The 16297-nt window shown below is 35.5% G+C and overlaps 1 protein-coding gene across 1 annotated transcript; it reads right to left on the bottom strand.

Annotated features, from left to right (window-relative positions):
* Positions 1 to 409: 409 nt before the first annotated feature.
* LOC122005745 (ran-binding protein 1 homolog b-like) lies at positions 410 to 6333 on the bottom strand. The gene is made up of 4 exons (XM_042560924.1): positions 6134 to 6333; positions 5880 to 6031; positions 5665 to 5790; positions 410 to 933 (listed from the first exon to the last, which is right to left on the bottom strand). The coding sequence occupies exons 1-4, from the start codon at positions 6322 to 6324 to the stop codon at positions 707 to 709; spliced, it is 696 nt and encodes a 231-aa protein (XP_042416858.1). The 5' UTR covers positions 6325 to 6333; the 3' UTR covers positions 410 to 706.
* Positions 6334 to 16297: the final 9964 nt, after the last annotated feature.

The following is a 16297-nucleotide window of genomic DNA, read 5'->3' as shown; positions in this document are numbered from 1 at the left end:
AAGTACCTCTTCGGTTGAGAGGTAGGCGACGACGAGGCGCAACGAGGGAAGGAGACCCGACGCAACGTTTGCGGTGAGAGAGGGAGCTTGTTGCGAGCTGATTGAGGCAAGAGAGGCGAGCAAAGGCTAGGGTTTAGAGGTGCTCAAGGAAGATCGCGACAAGACCGGCGGCGCTAGGGTTTAGGGGCGGCAAGGTTCGGCGGAGAGAGGAGAAGGAGAAGGAAAAAGCTCTTTTTTAATTTTTTTTTGGTTTTTTTTTTGCTTCCATTGTTGTCCAGCTAAACTTCCGCCGCACCAAACCTGTCACACAAAACCGCAGGAGATCTCCTCTATATATATATATATATATATATATATATATATATATATATATATATATATATATATATATATATATATTCAAAAAATGTATATGCAAAATTATTTGTAAGTTACTAGTATAGATTGTCTGAACTTAAGTAGACTGAGCCAAATCAAATCTAGCCCTGTTTATATTAAGACCTGGAACCTAGTGACACAAGCACAACACAAACCGTACCATGAACATACACATTTCTCCGCAAAGGAATCAATCTGTCAGACCAAGAATGACTTCGCCCACTGACACTGATCTTGCTTTATGTTCCTCGGGAATTTGAACATACTCACGTTAAACATGACAAACCTTTTAAGGTCACGATAATTATCTTATTTTGGGAAAAACTCATCAATCCTGAGAATGCTCTTGGTGGGGTTTGGACTCTGTCTGGGGATTTTCTTCTAGCTTAGCAACAGAGGCAGAAACCTCCATTGAAGCCTTTTCTTCTTTTGTTTCGTCAACACTCAGATTGCCCAGGAGCCCAGCAGCATCAGTAGCGTCCTTGCTATCTCTCTCTTCAACTTTTCCAGAGGATTCGGCAATGGATTCCACCATCTCCATGAATTTCTTACAGTCTGCATCCAAATTATCAAGCATAGAAGAGCATTACATTAATGGGGCTAAAGCAGAAGAATCCAAATATTTTTCTTTTTACCTAAAGCCAAAAACAAGCATTTAAGTCAAGGAAGGATCCTTGTTTTCCATTCTAAATTAGTTTTTTTTTTTAAAAAAAAACTAGAAACCATGATCCCAGTTCAGATATTTGAATTTAAGATTGAAAATCAAAATTGGAATCCTACAGTTCTCATGATTGGTATTAGGAATTTTAGCTTTCTTATATTACCAGACTCCAATATTTGGGAAGCGAAAAAGAACTGTTTAAAATTGAATCAGAACTGTTCACATTAGTTTTTTAGAATTCCATAAAAATCATGATACTAATGATCACTAGCACTGAGCATCATTGAGTATAATATCAAATACATGCTTATGATTGCAACCATGAGAATGGATCTTCAATTTACATTTCCTCATACAAAAAAAAAAAATTACGATTTTGGGGAATGCTTTCCCGTATGGAATTGGAATTAAACTCCAATAGCAATTGGTGCCAAACAAGTTGTCTCATGACTTGTACAAATTTTTATTCCAACGTGAATCTGAAAAGTTTTGACTGGATTGATTTCCATAACCGGATACAAATTTTTATTCCAACGATTTTTAAGGTCCAACCATTTTTGTCATGCAAAAATAGGAATCTAACAAAAATTTGGAGCCAGAACATAAATTTCATCAATCTTCTGGTTTCACAAAAAGAAAAGAAATGCAAGTGGTTTGAGCTTTTTGAGCATAGGCAAGATGATGCCCAATTTACTTGGGAAAGGAATGGACACAAGTAGGGGCAGAAGGGAGTAGGAAAAGGACAGTAATATTACCCTGATATTCATTTCTTGGAAGGAAAGAAAGCAGTAGAATTTCCATTCCAACTGTTTTCTTGGAAGAAATGCAAAAGAGAGGAAAACTTAAATTTTAATAATTTATTTGTTAAAATCTAAAAAAATAAAATTAGAAGAAAACTACATAAATTTTATTTGTTAAAACCTCTTATGAAATTTTATTTTAGCCTTTTAGTTTGGATTTAAGCTCCATTGCATATTGCATATGGACAATGTCTTTTCTAGTTCAAGACAAGTGGGGAAGATTTCCACTCTTTTTTGTCAAAGGAATCAAAAGAAAAGGACCAGCTGAGATATATCTCAGTCACTTTTTCAATGTTTCCTTCTTATAGGAAAAGCACATGTTCCACCTTGAATTCAAGCAACAAATGAAACCCAAGAGACATTTGGTTACCATGTTAATGAAAGTAGAAACTCCTAATTCAGCAATTCAATAACAGCATGAAAAATGTCGTTTCTATGTACATCCATTTTTATAATTGCAAATTCGATGGATTTACTTCTTAAAAGTAATCCCAATTAAACAGGAAACCACACCCTTTTTTATCTGTAAAGACAGTGCCCTAATCATCCATAGCTCAGAAGGAAACTATTTTGCTATTGATTTTGTAACTATACATTAAGTTGGTTTTAGTAGAGCAAAATCCTACATTGTACACAGGTACTTGGTTTATATTCAATGACAAAAGGGTAGGATCCGCAATTCAGTGCTAACATGAGACAATATTGTTTTCATGTCTGATGATTGCAAATCCCATGCATATACTTTTCTAATCTAACCTCACTTAAAAATGAACCACGCCCCTTTTTTTATCTCTAAGTAAACAGGAAACAACACCATTCTTTATTTCTAAAGTCAGGGTGCTTTAACAATCCAAAGATCATTTTACAAGTGATGATCCATTAAGTTGGTTGGCTAGGACAAAATCCTTTGCCATGCACACACTCGGTTTATGGTCTTATGAGAAAAATGTTGTTTCCACGTGCAGCCATTTTCATGCTTGAAACTTAAATACTTTCCCAATCGAACCACACCTTTCTTTATCTCTCAAGATAGGTTGCCCTAACCACCCAAGGTTTGAAAGGAAATCATTTTGCACTTGATCTAGTGACAATCAATCAATAAAGGTAGTTGATTTGGACAAAATCCTATGTCATATATACTTACTTGGTTTATGGACAATGATGAAAGAGATGGCTATTTTGCTCGAGTTGCATGGGAGACATTCATATATCAATGCTAACAATGACAACAATTGACTGATATCACATGATCACCTTTTTTTCCTAAAACAAATGAACCAGAATCATATATAGCATATTTCTTTATGTTTAAATTGTAGTACCTTTTTTTCCTATCATTTCTTACTAAATAGTGCAAGATTACAATATGGGGAAAAAAAATAACTTTGTGGAGGAAGATGTTTCGCAAGAGAAATAGTATTTAGTGTCCTTCATGTGAGGTTCCATGATCTTTGGTTTCCTCTCAGCCACAAATAATATGCACAGTTCATTGATTAAAAGAAGAGGGGAGAGTCACTCATATTATAGATTGAAGACAAAAATATGGCGTCCAATTGAATATAACAAGACTGAACAACATAAAATACATAATAATCCAATCTAAATAATACTAAATCTTCAGCATAAATGAAAGAAATTATTAGGATTGGAATAAATGAATTGCTAGAAATTCCAAGTTCAGATTAAAGAATGAAAATTTAATAAAATTAAATAATACTAAAACTATGGAAAAAAACTGTATAATGACAAAATAGTTATAGAATTTAAAAAAAATCTTCCATAATAAAAAAAATGCTCACAAAATGACAATGCTAATTTTAGATAAAAGGTTGAAGGAAATTTTTACAACAAAGACAATACCTAATTTAAATATACCACTAAGTAAGAAGGGCCTAAGTTTGTCATCCTAATTCACTCAATGTTTTTCTCTTAATCTCATCATATAGATCAAATGCAACTGATACAACTAATATTGAGGATTTGAATATGTATGTATGTTCCAAGCATCAATACCGATGGTGTAACTTATTTTCATGCAACAAAATGCAGTATAACAGGATTTTTGTTGACATTATTTTACGTCATGTTGCATATCAGAAGAAGAAAATAGCATGACAAAAAAATTCTCAATTGCACTTTTCTTTTATTTCCTTTAACAGAAAAGGTTAAGAGAAGGAAAAACTGCAGTTTACACTATATTGCTTGTGTCCAGCTTGGCTAGAATCCTAATTTTCACACAAAATGGAATGCAAAATTGAGCTTAAAAAAAATCTTTTTGATTTATGTTTCTTCTTTTTATTTACCTTGTAAAAATAAAATTTTAAGATTTTTTCCTCCCTTGTTCCTTCCATCAAAGTGGAAATATTTCTTCTATGATTTTTTTTACTAGTCTTTTTTCTTTTCTTAGTTGTATCCTTATTTTATAGGACAAGTCCTTAGTTTTCAAGACATTTGGGAGTGACAGTCATAAATGCAAGCTTCAAGTGCCTCATACAATGCCATTGCACACTACCAAAATCAATTCTCCAACACGAGTTTTCCAGTATAACTACTTTTTCCAAAGCAATTCATCAATTTAATGAGCATTATTTGAACTGGAATATTTTAGGGAAATTACCTAAAATAAAAATTAAAGTTCATCTACTCCTTTGAACTTGGGGGTGTTGGTATTTCAATATTCCTGTCAATTCTAAGCTCATCCTCGTAGGAACTGGTTAGGTTAATAGGAAATTCATCTTTATTGATTAATTAAGATGAATAATACACATCATTATACATGACATGTTTATATATATGGATTGCTAAAATTATATGTTTTTTTAATGAAAGTATGTATAGCTTAGGCTCATACAACTATGACATATGAGTCGTCATTCATCAACTAGTTGGTCATGCACAACCACAAATATGTGTGAAAATTCTAAGCAACTCTCCTTCAAGAGGGCACATCTCACTCGGTTTCATCTTAGGCATGCAACTTAGAAATCCACAGTGAGTTCATAAATCCCAACACTGACGTAATTCTAAAACAGCAACATATCCCGAATGAAATTGATTGGATTTTTGTCTCTTACTTCTTCCATTATTGGCACACATAAATAAGAAAAATGTTACAATTTCAAAAAAAAAGACAGCCCGGTGCACGAAGCTCTCGCCATGCGGGATCCCGGGGAAGGATCCATTGTACGCAGCCTTACCTTGTTTTTTGCAAGAGGCTATTTCCAATATTCGAACCCGTGACCTTTTGGTCACATGGCAACAACTTTACCGTTACACCAAGACAAAAATGACTAAGGGATAGCCAGCCACAACACGATTAAGGAATTCTTTTTATAGATATAAAAACTAAAGATGAGATGCTAATAATAACTGTTTATTCAGAATCAAATTTATTGAAAAAGAATCTCAATTTTGCACTAAAATATGACTTTCTAACAGATTATAATTCTTATGTTCACAATTAAATGAGAAAATAAAAGTAATTGATCACATTGGTAGAAAATAGGTATATTTTGTATACATTAGAACGTTCATTAACCTTAATTTTTGAGAATTTAGGTGCACAATATGACCATCTTTCACTGATTTTTCAAATCCCAAATTTTCAATACAAAAAAAAAAAAAAATCTAATTTCCATTTTTTGTCCATCAGTTCCAAAAGTACTATGATTCCAAAGAAGCTAAAATGGTTCAGAGAGAACATGAAAATGAATCATAATCATCTTAATTAACTTATGTAGTTCTATCACTAGGCTATACAAGATCTAGATAGGATACCAAGGCTGAAACTACAGAACAAATTAACTCAAAATAAAAATTGCTTACTTTCTACAGAACTGAATCGGATGCAAAACAACTCCTCTTTCAATTCCCCATCAGCAAAATCAGATGCATGCCACACGCACGATTTATCACTCCCCGCATGCTCCTGAATCTTAATGGTCGGAACAACTGACACAGCATATTTTTTTTGTAAATAATATTGAGAACCGATATGTAAGCACATATAATCAAAGTTGAGAAAAGAACAAGTGCTTCACCAAGATGGTTGGCGCAAATCTTGAGGGTCTTCGACTGCCGCATCACCAACCGCACCTTTCCAGTTTCCCTGTGCTTTAAAAGCTTCACGCTTCCCGTACCCCGCTCCTTCCACTGGTTGCCTTCCTTATCGAACCGGTAAAGTTTCGCCTTTCTGATGAGGAAAGCAACGAAAGGCATGAGAAAATCAGGCAACGTGAAGAACAAACTAGATTCGGGAGGACGAAAATCAGGAAAAATGACGAATAATTCTTACAGATCGAGGAGGGTGTCCTCTTCCTCCTCGCCAGTGGTAACGGCCACCTCGGCAAGGGTGACAATGGGAGTGATCTGGGCGCCAGTGTCCTCATCCTCGCCGACAGCGGCGGCCGCCTCCTCGCAATCGGGTGAGTTGCTCGCCATCAAATTCATACGAGAGAGTAGAAAGAAGAAAAGAATCAACAGCATTGCATTAGGGTTTATATTTTATACAGGAAAGGTTTACTTTTTAGAAAAACAAAGTGGCGTCGGATGCGAGACTATATCAACTGTCCGATCATTCCAAATATGAAGGGTAAGCCGTTTGATTGAGGAGCCTACCATTAAATGACTTGGGCGGACGGGATGGATGCCAGCGATACATGGACGCAGATCCAGAGAGCGCATAAAGGGCTATCATGCGGGAATTGCCCAAGGGCATCTAAAATTTGACATTACCTTCCTAAGATTTAAAAATGCCCAAAAAAATATACTTTTTCTCATTTTACCCCTTGTAAAATCTGATTATTCCTAGTTCTCTTTTCTCTATCTACCTGTATCTTCTCCCTCCTCTTTTCTAGAGATGTAATTGAGTGAGTCACGTTGAACTCTTGAATATTTGAGTTTGACTTATTTATAATTTAGTCGAGCTTGAGTTTATTTAATGAATATATTTATAACTCAGGAGCTTATTCGAACATTTATTAAGCTTAAATGAACTTAATAAATATAAATTATAAATTTAAATATTCATTAAAAAATAAATTATATATTTAGAGAAAATTATAATATTTTTATTAAAATTTATAATTTTATTCTATTAAATAAATTTAATATATTTGTCTCCTGAGTCAGGTCTGGTGGAGTTACTGTCTCATCGGGTCTGCCACCGCGTCTTCTAGTAGCCATGATTATCTTCATAATAACAACAATGCTAGCATAAGTCGTTATAGTTCCCAACTAGAGTAACATAAGGTAGTTATCATTCTTAACACGACCTAACATATGTTATCGTCAATCCTATCCTACCATCATATATCCCTAGACTAAAAATCATATAATAAGATAGGCATGTATACTTAAATAAACATATCAGGCATAAAATAAAGTAAGCATAAAAAAAAATTCTTACTTGGAGCGGCAGGATGGAGGCTTGATGTGTGTAGTGAGATGGCTAACCTGGCTCTGATACCAACTTGTAACGCCCGCCCCTTTTACCACTCCTGCCTAGTGAGGCCTAGAATCATACTAAGCATAGAATAACATACTAAGCATAGAGTATGAAATAACATGGTTCAACTTAAATAGTCATAGTATTCATTTCTAACACATGCATAGAAATCATGAAAGACATCAACATATTAAGCAGGTCATTTTATTTCTTTAGCCAAGTCACCATCACACATCTCTTGCCCCTTCCTGCTGCTCCTCTAGTTTATCCATTCTTTTCCTTGTACCACAGATAAAGGTAAAGAATGGATAAACTAGAGGAGCAGAAGGAAGGGGCAAGAGATGTGTGATGGTGACTTGGCTAAAGAAATAAAATGACCTGCTTAAGTGAACTTATGAATAAAATATTATGTTATGTTGATGTCTTTCATGATTTCGTATGCATGTGTTAGAAATGAATACTATGACTATTTAAGTTGAACCATGTTATTTCATTCTCTATGCTTAGAAACATAGATATGCTTCCGCTGTATGTACGTATGAATGTTTAAGTTTACTAAGTCTAAGGGTAAGGAAGTAACCCCGCCCTCACTAGGCAGGAGTGGTAAAAGGGGCGGGCATTACAGTTTACCTCATGTTGAATTTGCTTATAATAGAACGATCCATTCTACTACTCAATTTTCTCCTTTTGAGATTGTTTATGGGTTCAATCCACTAACACCTCTTGATTTGCATCCTTTACCTAATACTTCTTCTTTAGTTTACAAGGATGACAAAACAAAGGCAGAATATGTGAAGAAGCTTCATGAGCAGGTTAAAGCTCAAATTGAGAAGAAAATGGAGCAATATGCAAATCAAGCCAATAAAGGGAGAAAAAGAGTTGTCCTTGAACCCGGTGATTGGGTGTGGGTTCATATGAGGAAGGAACGGTTTCATACCCAAAGAAAATCAAAGCTTAAACCAAGAGGAGATGGACCATTCCAAGTGTTGGAAAGAATTAATGAAAATGCTTATAAAATTGATTTGCCCAGTGAGTATGGTGTTAGTGAAACATTTAATGTGGCGGATTTGAGTCCTTTTGATGTAGGTGATGAAGACCTAAATTCAAGGACAAATTCACCTAAAGAAGGAGGGAATGATGTGAGCCAAGAAGAGGCATTGAAGGGAATTGGGGGACCCATGACAAGGTCCAAGACTAAGAGAATGAAGCAAGCTTTGAAAGGCTTAATAATGGGGCTCAAGGAAAAGGAGGATCAATGCACAATGGAGGCAACAACTAAATGGATCACATTCCTTCAATTTGAAAGTGAAATTGAACCAACATGAGGACTATTTTCATATGCATTTTTTTTGGGTGGTGGGTCTAAAGTGATTTTTGATGTCCTTTGTGGGGTTTTAATGCATTTTTGAGAGTTCCTAAGCTAGTATAATAAATACCATGCATGCATGGTTGCATTAAGCTAGTATTAGGGATTAGTCGTTGCATTAGTGGATAATAAATACCATGCATGCAAGCATAATATTTATTGCATAATTAGTGCATATTGGATCTTAGGAGATGTTAAATAGGAGAACTCTTGTATGGCAAATCAAGTAAGTTTGAATGAAAATTTGAGTTTTTCTTTTGTGAGAGTTTCCTTCTAGTTCTTAGGTAAAGAACTAATTCTGATCTTATCAAGGCAACTTGTGGTGATCAAACCCCATGACTTATCACTCACCTTCTCATCTTGCTTGAGTGTGGCATCAATACCCTTCCCCAAGTTGAATTTCAAGGCGATCCATTTACAAGGTTCTTTATCATAGTCTTGTTGCTAATTTTGATGTTGATATATTATATCTCGCGTATGATTTTGTTGTGGATGGAAGTGTAGAGACTTATGATATAGAAGCAATACCCCAAGAATCATTTTCTTTGGTCACATAACCGCTTGACACAATGGATGTATCAGGATTTGAACAAGTTGACAATGAAAGTGTAGGTACTTGTGCAGTAGAGGCAAAGTCCCAAGAATCACCTTTTTTAGTGAGACCATGACTTGAGCCAGAACCTTTCTTATCTAAATTTGAAATCGTGTTCAATGATGTACTTACTCTAGTGATTGGTAAAAGTCAAATTTCATTTGATATATCTATTGCTACTAATCAATTCTTTTTTGAGCATGTTGGTGGTAGGATGTATTTTGGACAACATTCAACTAGACGACCTCATAATGAGCCTTTGAACGAGAGCATATTTGTTAAAAGACTAAGAACCCTTGACAAAAGGGTTTTAAAATATCTGATTCCTCCAACATCATGATTTTGATAAGTCAAATAAGGCGTTGAGCTAATGACCTTAAATAAGCTAGGGCTTCGTTGCCTAATCACAGTTATGACTTTCACCTGCCTAGTGTCCACTAGGACTTCTTTGCCTAATCTCAACTGGAAATTTTACCTTACCTAAGATTATTTAGGACTTTCTTTCAAACTCAGTTATACTTGTTAGATCACAAGACAACTTAACTTTGAACTCCTTTGCCATTATCAAAACACAGGTTCGATCGTCTGGTGCTCCGTGCACCAACAATCTCCTCCTTTTTATTATGGCAATCTAATTCAAAAGTTAAGTAAAATCATATAGTAGTTCAAGGAAAAAATATAGTAATTTAATATTAAAACAATTTAAACACACAAAAAAAAACTTTTTAAGAATAAGTTCGAGTGTTAAGGTAACTTTTAATGGAAAGATTAAGGAAACAATCTTTTCAATTTAGCTCCCTCTTAACTTTCTCTCCCCCTTAACTTTTGGCCATTCTCTCCCCCTTTTCCATTTATCAAAAACAATTTAGGGAGGAAAAAAATACTTAATGAAACATTTTAGTTTTTCAAGTACTTAGTTTTTGTGACAAAGTTTAAACTTGGAAAAAAAACTTATTCTTTGAAAAACACTTTGAAACAAACTTTGCTTTTGATATAGTAGAATTTTTCTTTAAAAAACAAGGAAGTTTTCAAGAGTTTAACTTGAGTACTATTTTTGAAAAAACTTTCAAACAACTAAAAATACTTAGCATTTTTGTAAAAGCTTTGAAAAAGAACTTGACTTTTGAAATACATCATTTTTAAAAGATATATTTTTAAAGTAGACTTTAGTTTTTGAAAATACTTAGTATCTTTGAAAAGATACTTAAAGGCTTTAAAAAAGAACTTAGTTAAAAATAATTAGGTTTTTTTTAAAAAATAACTTAGTTCCAAAAAAACATTTGACTTTTGAAAAATTTCTTTTGCTTCTTAGTAAAAAAAACTCTTTTTTTAAAAAAAAATAAACAAGATTGACAGAATGAGTATACTCCTAGGATCCAAGCATAAGTTATTTATAAAAAAATTAAGTTGATAAATTAATTAAAGACATTAATTAAGTTTCAAAAACTATTAAATTTGAAATTTTAATTAGGATTAAGATTTGAATTTAAGTTAAGATTTTGAAATTAATTAAAGTTTTAAAATTAAGTTTTTGAAATTAATTTAAGTTTAAGTTTTGAAATTAATTTAAGTTTAAGTTTTGAAATTAATTTAAGTTTTAGAAATTAATTAAGTTTTAAAATTAATTAAGTTTTGAAATTAATTTAAAGTTTTCCAATTAACACAGTGGAAAATGGAAATAAGAATACAAACACCAAAGATTTACTTGGTTCGAAACCTATGACGACTTCTACTCCAAGTCCTGAGATTATTGATCGCTTTCGTTGGGCAATCACTATAATTTCAAATAATCTTTACAAATAGTGTACAGAAATGACTGGTACAAGTATTGCAATAAAGCAAAGTTTACTGACAACAAGAGAGTTAGCAGTTGTTTGTCAATTGTTGAATCATTCTAGAGCAGCATGTAAGAGAGGAAGTTGTTCTAAATTTTTGTGTGTCTTCAGAGCTGCTGGTTGAACCCTTTTCATAATCGAGTTGAACCTGGTTTGATCTATTGATCTCAGGATCACTGTTTGACTTAGCGTTGATTCATCAACCAATCCTCCCTGATCGGTCGACTAATCCTTTTGAATCTTCCTAGCTTTCCATCCAGATGTTGCCACTTCGGATAGAAGTCTTTGTTCGATCAATCGATCCTGCCATTCGGTCGATCAAACTTTCGATGCTCCTCAGCTTATCTAGTTTGATCAACCTATTTTAATCAACCTGTAGTCTATCCATTGTTCGATCGACTGAACTCGAGATTCTGTCGACCGATCCCTTGGTCAAAAACTTGGTTGTGAGCTAATCTAATCTTTGAGGTTTCGTCGACTGGTCCCAACGTTTGGTCGATCGAACAAGGCAAAACCCTTAACCTACAAAATGTTAGTTTCCTACAAATAGAGTTAGAATAATAGGTAGATAAGGTATTTTGATAGTCTTTAGATTGTCAGGTTTTGACTTTCAGATTTTCTAAAAATCCTATGTCAAACTGACACCTATGTTCCCTTAACGGGTAATGCGTCCTCACCTACTCCTCTCAGAAGAGTTTACCTTTTGCCAGATCAGTCCTCTAAATCATCTAGACTTTTTTTCAATGTCCGAGACATCAGGACTTCATGCTGGACCTCCGATCCATGACCCATCCAGTCTTCCGCTTGGTTCCGCGACCCCAGGACATTCACCTAGCGTCCTGGACTTTAAGATTTCACCTAATATCCTCGACCCGCCAAGTCTTTGCCCAGTGCCTCGGACCAAGACTTTGTTGCCTAATCACAGATAGGACTTTCTACCAACCCATTGTCCACCAAGACTTTTACCTTATCTAAAATCACTTAGGACTTTCTTGTAAACTTAGTCATATTTGTTAGATCACAAGACAACTTAATTTTGAACTTCTTTGCTATTATTAAAAAACAGAGTCGATTATATGGTGCTCCCTGTACCAACCACTTATTAGTACATGTGTCCTAAGAAGATCTCCTAAACTATATTTTAGTTACTAGATGGGGCTCGGATCAATTAAACTCATTTAAAAAAATCATATCCCTACATTTGCATGTATATACATTTGCATTTGTGTTAGTGCTTCATTCTTAAAAGCACCAAAAAAAAAAAAAAACATTTGAATTGCATAAGGGAAAACAAAACAGTTGTTGTAAGTGAAATCTAGTAATTTACCCCCTTTGAGATCGAGCTAGGTTGCTAGGGAAATAAATGATAAGATTCTATTGATTTTGAGTACTCCTTTGAGACCTTGGGTAGTTTGAGAGGGATGAACCAAGCGTGTGGCAGGAAAGTGCCTATCACTAGGATTATAAGGAAATCAGTTACATAATGACTTGACTAGACATAAAGTTGAAAAGTTGGAAAAACTTTAGCCACTCATCACACCAAGCATGGAGAACTTATTCTTAGGCCACACTCAAATTACTTTGATATCATGCTCACCAATGGTACTATTTGATAGAGTTAGATTAAGTCATCAGGGATTATGATGCACTACATTGATACATAGGCTTAGATTGTAGATTTTTTTTAGGACAAGAAAAGGTTTAAGTATGAGGGTGTGATGTACATAGGTTATATATTCATTTAGACCATTATTAATGCACATTCACTTGCATTTCTTATATTTGATTTATGTTATCACACTCCTTTTCATCATTTTATCAGCATGATACTTGTTTTATTAGGAGATCTACTACTCTTTGTATTTTCATTAACAAGACACATTTTGGAGCAAAAATGGACATTGGAGTAAGTTTGGAAGAGAGTTCAGCAAGGCATGTCCATGTCTTTTAACTCATAGGGCCATGGTAGGGCCATACATGGCCATGCCTACCTCACAGGGCCATGTCAAGATCATATCTACTTCAAATGGTCATAACTTTTTTCTTGGTCAGAGTTATGGGTTGTTCTTGATACCATATTGTAGCTAACTTCAATATACACAACTTAACTTTATACTTCAACTAGAGAAAACCATGTTTAGATGTGTTAAAAGGCTCCACACATAAGGCACGATCCTGAGGCATGACCATGTAAAATTCTATAGTTTTTTTGCATTGTATAACAAAAGTAAAATGGTCATAACATTTTTCTCAGTTGGAGTTACTAGCTGTTAAAGATACCAAAATGTAGCTGACTTCAAGTTCTACAACTTTGATTTAGACATCAACCTGAGAAAACCATGTTAAAAAAATGATAAAAGGCTCTACAAGTGAGATACAACCTGAGGCACGACCGTGTTAGGTTTCACATGTTAGTATTAGCCCTAAGAGCTAATTATGAGATGATTAGATTTATTGGGTTAATGACTTATTGGGTTAATGATTAATCCAATATACTAAATCCAACCCATTAAGAGGATAATGTAGATTAATTGGTATTGATCCTGTCTGAGAAACTTGACAAAATGGAAAGCTGGGGAGAGGACTTACTACCGATGAAGAAGAATACCTGAAGACTTCTGATCCGAGAAAACCAAAGCGGATCCGGAAGAATACAAGCATTGAACACCCTCCTTATGTGAGAATCTCAGGACGAAAGGAAGGATCCAATGGAGAACGCCGAGATCTGAAACTTCCAAGACTCCCTGCGCACAAGAGACCGACCAACACTATTGTCAGTGACCTAAGACCGGGGTGGGAATCCCTGGCTAGGCCCTCCGATGCTCAAGTTAGTGATCTCTCTTCGTGTGGAAGGAAGGAAGAAGATGAACAGTGATTAAAATTAGGGTTTGTCCTGAATGGTTGTGAGTGTGGGCATGAGCATGAGCGTACCTGGCCAACGGAGAGGATTCCCCTTTTTATACCACTTCATATAACCTCCGTAGTCATGAAGTGGACCTCAGTTTGTTAGAGTTTGTTATGAGATGACGTCATCCCTGTACTTGCAGAAAATAGCTTTTAAGGAATCTTTTTTGTACCCCAAATGTACCTTCTTTGTCGCCTAGTGCCTGTAGAAGAGTTTAGAAATATTCTTCCTGCCAAATTAGCAAACCTGTTATACAATCGCATACTACAGATATATTTATAAATATTCTTGAAACATTTGTTACCCAGGCCGATATTGACATATATTTTCTTAAGTATGTTATCCCGGCCGATATTGGTTTATATTTCCTTAAGCCTGTTGTCCTGGTCAATATTGGTTTATATTTCCTTAAGTCTGTTGTCCCGGCCGATATTAGCCTATATTTCCTTAATCATGTTGCCTCGGTCGGTATTGGGCTATGTTTTCTTAAGCGTGTTATCCCGACCGATATTGACTTATATTTCTTTAAGCATGTTGCCCCGACCGATATTGGCTTATGCTTTCTCAAGCCTGTTATCCCGGCCGATATTGGGCTATACTTTCTCAAGCATGTTACCCCGACCGATATGGACCTATATTTCCTTAAGCCTGTTATCTCGGCCGGTATTGACCTATATTTCCTTAGACCTATTATCTCGGCCGATATTGGCCTATACTTTCTTAAGCATGTTATCCCGATCGATATTGGTCTATATTTCCTTAAGCCTATTATCTCGGCCGGTATTGGCCTATATTTCCTTAGGTCTGTTATCCCGGTCGTTATTGGCCTATATTTGCTTAATTCTGCTATCTCTTTTCCCCTTTTCACCGGGGACCTACTAAACCTAACTCATATCAGGTATCATCATTGAAAGAAGACCAAAAGGCAAAGACTCTTGGTATTCCTTAAAGAATATAAAAGGCCTTTTGAGCTCATTTTTCATGAGAGACTCTTGATCTTCTAGTCTTCTTCCTCCTCTTCTTTGGCCAATACCTCTCTTCTTGCTCCTGGCTAAACCTCCAAGTGTGGCTAGCACTATAGTGGTGGTTTCTCTCCAAATCATGAGTTCGTGAGATGGACGGAACATGTTCGTGTGGATACCGTAGAGACGCGAACGCTTAATCGTGCTGAAATCCACTGAGGATAAAGTTGCTATCAGGCGTTCGTGTTTACACAACAAAGGTACAACTCTTAATTCAACTAGTATATAGTTTCCTTTGCATAAATCTTCTAGAAAGGATCTTGTTGTTTATTCTGCTGCGCTTGTGTTATTTTGTGCTCAAGATCTCTTACATCACACACCCCCATGGTCGTGCCATGCTAGGAGACATAGTTGTGCCTCCTCTTCCAAAAGCACACAGACCGTGTGGCGAAGGAAGTGAGGGGACATGACCCCTTGCTTATAAAAGGGGGTTTTCTCCCCTTTTAACCTATTTTTAGTTTGGGGTTCTGCCCCCTTCCTTGGAAAAGGGGGTTTCCCTCTAGGAGAAACCCTAGAGCCTCTGGTTTTGCTGATCCACACCATTCATCCACCTCTGGAGTAAGGAAGTATCCTAAAGACATCGACAAACTCTGTGATAAGCATTTCTTCTCCTCTATCTTCCATTTGGAGTTGTAAGAATATTTTATTTTATGTTATTGATTTGTTATTCCTTTGCAATGGAGTAGATCTTCCTTGTTCTAGAACTAGGGAGTAGTTATGATGTGAATTGATGTAAAACTTTATGGATATACACATCTTTTATTTCTATGACATGCTTGAGTTGGTACAGGGTGTACCGGATTATTGAACCTGTGTTTGGATAATGGCAAAGGGGTTCAAAGTTAAGCTATCTTGAGATCTAACAAGTGTGACTAAGTGTGCAAGAAAGTCCTAAGTGATCTTAGGTAAAGGAAACTCCTAGCTGCAGTTAGATAACAAAGTCTTGGTCCAGGGGAAATCTTGTCGCGTTGAGGACTTTGGGCAAAATTCTAGAGTCGAGGAATTTAGGTGAAAATCCTGGGAGTTGCGGACACTAGGTAGAAGATTGGATGGGTCATGGATCGAACATTCAGTATGAAGACCTGAAGTCTCAAATACTGAGCAAAAGTCTAGAAGGTCTGGAGGATCAGTCTGGTAAAAGATAATTTCTCCTGAGAGGAGTAGGTAAGGATGCGTTCCGCGAAGAGAGAACAATAGGCGTTGGTTAGACATAGAGTTTCAATGAAACTCAAAGTCAGGATCAAACAGTTCGAATGCTATCAAAATCATACCTCATTTATATTATTTTGCCT

This window comes from Zingiber officinale, chromosome 7B (assembly GCF_018446385.1).
Source record: "Zingiber officinale cultivar Zhangliang chromosome 7B, Zo_v1.1, whole genome shotgun sequence".
NCBI lineage: Eukaryota > Viridiplantae > Streptophyta > Magnoliopsida > Zingiberales > Zingiberaceae > Zingiber > Zingiber officinale.
Note: the sequence above shows the minus strand (reverse complement) of the source record. Positions and strands in the feature narration are given on the sequence as shown.